The sequence below is a fragment of the Mesoplodon densirostris genome, chromosome 16 (genome assembly GCF_025265405.1).
Source record: "Mesoplodon densirostris isolate mMesDen1 chromosome 16, mMesDen1 primary haplotype, whole genome shotgun sequence".
Classification (NCBI taxonomy): Eukaryota; Metazoa; Chordata; class Mammalia; order Artiodactyla; family Ziphiidae; genus Mesoplodon; species Mesoplodon densirostris.
The window spans coordinates 19,107,599-19,116,825 of NC_082676.1; the positions used below are offsets into that span (position 1 = coordinate 19,107,599).

General features: G+C 61.6%; 1 protein-coding gene across 1 annotated transcript; it reads left to right on the forward strand.

The window, feature by feature from the left end:
- The first annotated feature begins 3,647 nt into the window (after window positions 1-3,647).
- Window positions 3,648-8,890, forward strand: EMILIN3 (elastin microfibril interfacer 3). The gene is made up of 4 exons (XM_060079323.1): window positions 3,648-4,039; window positions 5,320-5,442; window positions 6,617-6,840; window positions 7,104-8,890. Exons 1-4 carry the CDS (start codon window positions 3,648-3,650, stop codon window positions 8,888-8,890), a joined length of 2,526 nt encoding a protein of 841 aa, XP_059935306.1.
- Window positions 8,891-9,227: the final 337 nt, after the last annotated feature.

Consider the following 9,227-nt stretch of genomic DNA (forward strand, 5'->3'; position numbering starts at 1 on the left):
AGCTGCATAACTACCCACTCCAGGTCCCAGAGAGGCCATGCTTCTGCCCAGCTGGAAGGGGCCACTCCAAACCCCTGCTCGGAAACGCATGTGGATTTGACAGTAACCTCTTTTGAAGGTGTGGGTGTAATCCAAATGCCAGCTGGGCTTTGAGCATGCTAATGTTTATGTTGAGGAGAGAGTGGGCCCGGGTGGAGCCTTGCTACACAGCACTTGCAAAGGTGCCTCACGTGCAGGAAGGCTGAGCTGCACAGGTGGCTTGGGGAAGGGGGAGGTGTGCTTCTCCCGGCGGCAGGGGCTCATCTGCGATGGGAAGGTTGTGCCAGAAAGTCCGCAGTTGCAGTGCTATTTCTGTCTCTTTCAGGGGAGCTACATTCCAGAAAATTCTGTGAGGCTCTCAGTGATCTTCTGTGGTGGGGCCTCAGTGAAAAAGGAGAGCACATCCTGGAGCAGGTGGACGGAGCCCGGAGAGGGGAGAGGAACCGCCTCGGATTCTGAGAAGTGCGTGGAGGCAGGCAATGGGATGCCAGGCTCCACAGGAGCTATGTGTGAACTCACCATCTACCTCACTGCAGCTTCCTGGGATCCAGTCTCTCGTCTCCTCTGCTCTTAGGACACAGTTCTTCCTTCTGCCCCAGGGAGCCTGTGGAAAAAGGAAGGAAGCTCCAGAGTCTGGCAGAGGTGCCCACTTACGATCACCCCCCGAACCCTAAATGCAAGACTACACGCATTCCTGCCCAGGTTTACCTTGTCATCCTGATGGCATCCTCCATTTTTTTCCTGAAGAGAGAGGTGGTACATCTGTCACCGGTGGCTAATGAAAGTTGGGGAAATCTGCTTCTGCGCTGCACGTGTCTGGAAGTGGACTGGGGTAGACAGGATGTGTCTGGATATGGCTGTGCACGTCCCTGGGAACAGAAAGCCTGATCCTGTGTGTGGCCCCTCAGCCCACCTCCATCCAGGTGCAGAAACTCCAGCCCGAGTGGGGGGAGGACACGACCATCTGTCTTCCTCCCTTGCCTCTGGCCTCCCTAGGTTTCCTGTCTGGCAGATGCAATGTAGCCTCCTCATCTGTGGTGGGGGGGGGGACCTCAGCCGCTGGCTGGATGCAGCCAAGACCCCGAGCATCTCCTCCACCCATGTCCTCCTCCCCTACCAGGATGTGGCCCCAGTGCTGGCTCCCAAAACTGTTCCAATTAGAGAGGGAGCATGGTGTTTGATGTCAACCACCTGGGGAAGGGGGAAGCGGGGTCCATCTGTCCTTTCGGCCCTTTATTATTTGGGCTTCTCCAAGTTCAGACAAGGCCCAGCCTCCTCCCTCTGAGTTGTGGGTCCCACATCTGGGTTGAGGAAGGGAGTGAGAGGAAGGGGTGGGACCCCTTGGAAAAGGATCAGAGCTCTGGAGCAGGGAGGTGGGGAGTTTTTTCCAGAGCCGGATGGGCAGTGCTGCCAGGCGGTCAGAACCCAGCCTAGGGGGAAGAGCCAGGCTCCGCTCATCTTCCACTCAGATGTCTCTCACTTCCTGAGAAGTAGAAGTTCAGTGGCTACAAGATCAAGATCATGTTATGGATACTGTGTATCTTGCCCAGTGAGATGGACATCTTTGTTAAAGTCTGGAGCACATTGGGTGGATTTGTGGTGGAGGATGAAGGCTGTCTTAGGCATCATTTGCTGGGATCAGAAACCCACTGCAGCTGGCTCAAGTGAAGTGGGTTATTGGAAGCAGACAGAGGAAGCCAGTCACCAAATGGCAACTCACCGTACTTCTCCCTGAGTACATAGCCCCTCCACTCTGCCCTGTTCTCCTCCTACGAGCTCTCTTCCTCAGCTTCCCCATAACTCCCATGGAGCTATGGCTACAGGGTACCCTGGCCTGTCCTCTCACTACCCCTCAGGGACCCTGTAGTGGGTTGAATGGCGTTCCCGCAAAATTCATGTCCACCTCGAGCCTTAGAATAGGACCTTATTTGGAAATAGGGTCTCTGAAGATGTAATTACTTAAGATGAGGTCAAACTGGATTAGACTGGGACCTAAATTCAATGACAGGTGACCTCGTAGGAGGAGAGGACCCAGAGACACAGAGAGACGAGGGCCTTGTGAAGAAGGCCATGTAGAGACAAGAGAGAAGGCCACGTAAAGACAGAAACAGACACTGGGAGATGCAGCTACGAGCCAAAGAGTGCCAAGGATGCCAGAAGCCACCAGAAGCTGCAAGAGGCCAGGAAGGAATCTTCCCTGTGGCCCTGCTGACACCTTGATTTCAGACTTCTAACCTCTAGGATTGTGGAAGAATAAATTTCTGTTGTTTGAAGCCACTGTATTTGTAGTAATTTGTTACAGCAGCCCTAGGAAACAAATAGAGTCTCCACCTGGAAGCCGGATCACCCTCAGCCTCTGCGTTTCAATTTCAAAACCCAGGAGAGAGAACAATTGGCCTGCTTGGCTCAGGTGTGTGCCAGCTCCACCCCCTGCCCCAAGACCCGCAAGCCAGCATGGCTGGGAGAGGGCAGGGGTGCAGATGTGGGCTTCAGACCTGCCCTAGTCCAGCACCTCTGATAGCATCACTTTCCCCAAAGGGTGTGAATTCACATCTCAAAGTCCGGTTGGAGAGAGGCCTCTCCAGGTGTGCCTCAGAGTTCTGTGCCTTCTGCACACCTATCTTTACTTGGGGCAAGACACAGGTGGCTGTGATCACCTGTGTGGATGAGATCACGCCAGGAAGAAGCGGCAATCTGTTGGCGGACAGAGCAGGATTCAAAAGGCTTTTTGCAGCTTAGAAAGCCAACAAGATGACATTGAATGAGGATGGCTGTAAAGGTCAACTCTTGGGTTCCAAGAGTCAGTTTCACAAGGGAAATACGGAGGAAGCCTGACTTAACAGCAACTCCTTGTGAGAAAGACCTAAAGGTTTTCTTTGACCAGACACTGTAAATGGGCCGGTGCTGCAGTCCAGCCTGCTAAGAGCTTTAGTTGCACAAAGAGAAGCAAAGCACCTTTGGCTGGGCTGGAGGGGTGACGGGCGTTCAGGACTCCGTGGAGCCAGAGACCTGAGAGAGACAGAGGTAAGACGCACTCCACCAGGAAACCAGAAGGACAGCCCGGCCACCAGACTGGGTTGCGGAGGGTTCGCGAGCAGAGAGGGGTTAAGTTGTCCGGGGAGGCGTAGGCAGAGTTATCAGATGTCCTGGGCACCCCGGGACAGTGACGCTGCGGGGAGGCAGAGCTAGCCAACAGGGACCATCTGGGGCCGATTCCAAGGAAGTGGCTGCGAAGGTGTTGCTGGCGCGTCCCCAAACACGGTCATCTCAGCTTCAGAGCCCTGGACCGCGGTCCCCGGGCACACACGGGTTTTTAAGAGCAGCGTGTCCCGCGCGTGGGTGTTCTTAGACGGCCCCGCGTCCAGGCCGGGTCCAGGGTTCTGGCTCTGCTTCTCGCCCGGGTGCACGCGGGAGACAGTGGCGGATGGGTGATGGGTGTGTTTGGGGGGCCTCCCGGGGCGCGACGGCCTGCGCCCCTGCCACCCCGGGGCTGCTCTCTTCTTAACCTCTCGCTCGCGGGAGGCCCCTCGGGCGTCAGCTCGGAGCTGGGGCGGGGGGCCGGCGGCGGAGAGGGGGCCGGCGGAGGAGAGCGACGCGGCCCCAAGTTTATGCTAATCCGCGCAGAGCCCGCCTCCCGCCTTCCCTCGGCGGCCCCAGGCGCGAGCAGCGCCGGCCACTCGGCGGGACGCAGCCGCCGCGAAGCGCCAGGCGGCCGGGCCAGCGAGCTCCGGGGGCCGCGACCGGCGGCGGGACCCGGGCGGGCGAGCGGCGGGGCGGCGGGCGCACACCCGGCGGGGACCCGCGCGGGGCCAGGTGGAGACCCGGGGGCCGCGATGGGTCGCCGCCGCCTGCCGGTTTGGCTGTGCGCCGTCGCGGCGCTTCTCTCTGGGGCGCAGGCCAAGGGCACCCCGCTCCTCGCGCGGCCCGCGCCGCCCGGTGCCTCCCGCTACAGCCTCTACACGACGGGATGGCGTCCGCGGCTGCGCCCGGGGCCGCACAAGTAAGCGCGGGCCGCGCCGCGGGCGGGAAGCGGGAGGGATGGGCCCGGGCGGTGCTCCCACCTGCCCCGGGCGCGCGCGGGGGCCCCGGGCACCCCAGGATGAGCCCCCGCCCGGGCGGGCGCCCCACGCTCCGGGGGGCTGCGGGGCTGGCGAAGGAAAAGAAGCCGAGGGGGCCTGGCGCGGCGGCTGGGGTACTGGCAGTGCCCGCGGAAACCTTTCCAGCGAAGTAACATTTTCCAGCTGCGCTGTGTGCAGACTCCGGGCGCAGTGGACCAGGTGGAGGGAGAGGAGGGAGGGCGGGCGGTCCGCGACGCGGAGCACGCGGGGCCACCCCCATCCCGTGCCAGGGCCTCTCATCTCTCCCCTGCCCCGCCAGGTAGGAGATGGAGGCTGTGCGCCCGGCGGCTCGACCCCTCCCATGCTCAGCCTGGACCCCTGCCACCCTTTGGGAGGCCCAACGTGGCTGGGCCGCAGAGCTGGTGGGGGCTTCTGGGTCCTGGGCCCGTGTTGCGGCTCCAGAGCCCAACAGCAGTCCACAGGTGGTCGGCTTATGCCAGGCAGCAGCCTCCTTAGCCCTTGTGTCCTCCCCTGCCTCAGCTTCTGGTCTTTAGTAGCTTCAGGTGAGTTAGGGCCTCTGCCTGGGGTGCTAGCTGAATGTGAACTCTAGCTGAGTTTGAGAGGTATTATAGGAGGAGTGTACCCAGCCCATGGCTGACACTCAATAGGCCTGGACACATCAGAGCAGGCTTCCTGGAGGGGGTGGTACAAAAAGTGATCTGAGAGGGAGGAACAAGAAGCAAAAGCAGGGGTCGGAAAACTGCAGGGTGGGATGTATTTCCCCAGGAGTCAGTGGGGAGGAAAGATGAGAAGTGTGGTCTCAAAGGCAGTATGTTGGGATCTCAGAAGCTTCGATGCCGAGACGAGGAGTTGAAAGCCAGTGAAGGAGTTGGAGGAGGGTGGGGAGTGTGGCAGGGCTCTTGAGGGGGATCCAGGGTGGGCCTCTTCCCCAGGCAGGGAGGCAGCTGTACTGGGCTCCTGGTTCAGCACAGCACTTACTTAGCCCAGTGACCAGCCCACTGGCGAGGCTGGGATTGGAGAGACCCGCAGTGGGGCAGGACCCCAGGCCAAGGGCCCTGGATCCCAGGAACAAGAAGGGGCAGGGGAGAGATGGGAGTCTGGTCTCCTTCCTATAGGCCCGCAGCTGGGCGAGGGGAGGAGTAGAAGCCTCAGTGGGCCTGGCACAGGCCAGATGTTCCAAGGATGCCATTTCCCCCTGCAGGGCCCTCTGTGCCTACATTGTACACAGGAATGTGACCTGTGTCCTACAGGAGGGAGCGGATAACTACATAAAGGCTGAATACCGGCAGTGTGGATGGGGGCCCAAGTGCCCCGGGACAGTCACGTGAGTGCACCCCCATCCCACCAACTCAGGATCCCTGGGCATAAGCCCCAGGCCTGCCTTCAGCTGAGGGTAGCAGCCAGCTCCACAAGGGCTATAACTCCTTGGACTCCAAAGAGCCTACCCCTGCCCCAACACAGGCCATTTGGAGGGGGCCGGGGGTGGGGGAGCCAGGTCAGGCTTGGTTGGAGCCCCCAAGGGGACCCAGGGGAGGGCTCCCAGGGGAGAAGCAGTGCAAGGCAAGGAAGAAGCAGCAGAGGCAAAGGGGGGTGGCCGGGGACAGGGGAGAGCAGAGGGTAACACCAGCAATGGTTGATCCCTGGGTAGACCCAGGGAGGGTTGTGGTGACCGTGGAGAAGGCAGGCCAAGGGTGAGAGGAGGGAGGCCAGATTTCTGGGGCTTCAGCCAGACAGGTGGGCTGTGAGGACGTGTTGCATGCAGGTGTGATGCACAGGTCTGTACTTGGAGACGTTCAAACATGTGTCTGAAAACAGACCTGTTTATTCCCATGTGTCAGTGGGTAAACAGGTACACGGCTGAACAGGGGAGAGAGTACACATGGTGAGCTCTGCCCTGCACCCCTGAGCGTTCCCCGCTGTGCTCAAAATCAGAGGTGCCATTCCGCCAGCTTCCAGGACCAGAGCTGAATTCCCAGAGTAGGTTAGGAAGGAGGGGAAAGACATAAGTGGCCCCCAGGTAGGGAGTGGCCCCCAGGCAGTGTGAAGGGCTGCCTGCCTCAGCTCCAGTGCTGTACCCCTCATCCACCCAGAGGGAGGGGCTGGGGTTTTGTCAAAAGTTTTCAAGGTACCCCCAAAGCCAGAGTGGAATTTCTGATGGCAGTATGAGTCACAGGGTGTCCAAGTGGTCTTGGGAGTCTTGAGGCTAAATTCCCACTAGCCTTTCCCCAAGCAAACAAGATGGGGCAGGGCTTCTACCCGCCCCCTCCCCTAACGTATCTCTGAGCCTCTGCAAGGCCTGCTTCCACCCCACTGCCTGTCACCTTAAGCACAGAAGAAGGAAAAATGCTGGTGTTGTAGTGAAGCTGGGAGACATCTAGACCTTCTGCCAGTGTCTGGAGTGGCCCTGGACCCCAGCCAGGGGGCAAGCTCACTAGCCAGGAGGCAGGAGCCTCAACCCACAGGTACAGAGCCCTGCCCTCTGCCCGCCCCTGGCCCAGGTACCGCACAGTGCTCAGACCCAAATACAAGGTGGGCTACAAGACAGTGACGGACCTCGCCTGGCGTTGCTGCCCCGGCCTTGCTGGAGAAGGCTGCCCCGAGCATCTCACGGACCACGCGGCCACCCCACCTCAGCCGGAGCCTGAGCCCCAGGTTCCCTCGGGGCAGGTGGGCCCAGGCCCCAGGCCCCTTCCTTCTAGCAGAGCAGCCTCCAGCCCCCACGGTGAGTCTGCCCATGGAGACCCTCGCCAAGGTGATTGGTTTCTGGGGACTGACACAAGCTGGCTGAGCCCGATCAGGGCTGGGGAGGGTGCATCTCGTGCTGGATGTGAGGGTGAGCCCCCAGAGCCCCCCTCCCACAGCTGGGGGAACCATACCCAGCAAGGTTGGCTCAGACCAGAAAACCTCTCGGGTGGCCTGGCAACAGGACAAGCTGAGAGAGCCAGGCCAGTGATGACCCTGGGGTTCTCTCCTCCTCTTTCCCAGGAAGGATAGGCCCAGGGCTGTTTGGTGAACGGCTGGAACGCCTGGAGGGTGATGTCCAGCGCCTGGCACAAGCATATGGTACCCTCAGTGGCCTGGTGGCCAGCCACGAAGACCCCAACAGGGTGACTGGTGGCCCCAACGCTCCTGCTGCCCCTGTGGGCTTCGGGGTCATCCCCGAGGGGTTTGTGAACCCCAGAGACAGAGCTGGAGGACCACTCACTCCTCCTCTGGATGAGATCCTGAGCAAGGTGACAGAGGTGAGCAACACACTCCGGACCAAGGTGCAACTGCTGGACGAGGTGCATGGACTGGCCCTCGGCCACGAGGCTCACCTGCAGCGGCTACGGGAGGCCCCCCCATCCCCGCTCACCTCCCTGGCGCTGCTGGACGAGTATGTGGACCGACGGCTGCACCGACTCTGGGGGAGCCTGCTGGATGGCTTCGAGCAGAAGCTGCAGGGTGTCCAGAATGCGTGCGACCTACGGGTGCAGGAGGTGCAGCAGCAGTTTGAGGAGGGCCAGGCGGCCAGCCGGAGGCTGCACCAGAGCCTGGATGGCCGGGAGCTGGCCCTGCGCCGGGAGCTCTCACAGCTGGGTACCCAGCTGCAGGGCTTGGGCGTGGCTGGCAGGGGCAGCTGCTGTGGCCAGCTGGCCTTGATCAGTACCCGCGTGGACAGCCTTGAGAGGAAGCTGCAGTCATTGACCGAAGCCCAAAGGGGCCACAGCCCCCCCGATGGGAATGACCTCACGCGGCTCTCTGCTGCCATGCTCGAGGGGGGCGTGGATGGGCTGCTGGAGGGCTTGGAGACCGTCAACGGCACAGAGGGTGGAGCCAGGGGCTGCTGTCTGGGGATGGAGGAGGGGGGCTGGGGTGTGCGTGGCTTCCACACCACGCTGGAAGAGCGCGTGCAGAGGCTGGAGGAACGCCTGCTGACGCTGGCTGGGGAGCCGAGCCACGATAGCGCTCCTGCAGGCAGATCGGCTCGGCCCCTCGTGCAGACGGAGCTGGCCGTGCTGGAACAACGGCTGGTTTCACTGGAGGCCTCGTGTACCCCTAGGACCACCTTAGCCATCCTGGACAATCTTGTAGCCGAAGTGAAGGCCTGGCAGAGCCGGAGCGAGGCCCTCCTACGCCAGGTTGCCAGCCATGCGGCCCTGCTCCAGCAGCTCAATGGCACCGTGGCTGAGGTCCAGGGGCAGCTGGCAGAAGCAACGGGCAGCTCCCTCCAAGGCGAGATCACCCTGCTCAAGGTCAATCTGAACTCTGTGAGCAAGTCGCTCACGGGCCTCAGTGACTCTGTCAGCGAGTATTCTGATGCCCTCTTGGCCGCCAACACGTCCCTGGATGAGCGGGAACGCAAGGTGGAGGCTCAGGTCCACGCCGTCCAGGAGCAGGTCAGCAGCCAAGGCTCGTGGCTTCGGGCCGGCCACAGGCAGGTCCTGAGCCTGCGGGGGCAGCTGGAGCAACTCAAGGCCGGCGTGGCCAGTGTGGCTGGCGGGCTGAGCCGCTGCCAGGACACAGCCCAGGAACTGCAGCTCGCGGTGGGTCACTTCGACCAGAGGGTGGCGCAAGTGGAAGGTACCTGTGGGAGGCTGGGCCTGTTGGCTGCGGGCCTGGACAGCTTGGCGGCTGAGTCCCTTGGGCCCAGGGAGGGCCTGTGGGACCACATGGACCAGCTGAACCGCACGCTGGCCCAGCACGCAAAGGACATTGCCCGCCTCCGGGATGACCTGCTGGACTGCCGGGCCCAGCTGGCCGAGCAGGTCCAGGCAGGGCAGGCCGACTAGGTGGGCTGGACAGGCCAACCCCCAGATCCCGCCAACCCTGGGGACCCTCCCCCAGAGCCCAGCCTTGCCTAGCAGTGCCTCCCAGCCTCCCCTGGCCAGCGTGGATGCCATTTCAGAGGGCCCTGAAGGAACAGTGTTGGTCCAGCTCCACCTGACTGCCCAGGCACCAATATCCACTCTTGGTGCTGCACCAACTGGGCAATTCAGGACGGCGGTCAAGGCCAGTACATCATCCCTGAAGGCCGGGGTGGCCCCAAGAGACCACCATCCACGGTCTGCAAATTGCTCTTCTGCAGACACACCAGTTAGCACCTGCGCAGACCTTCAGGTCCCTTCT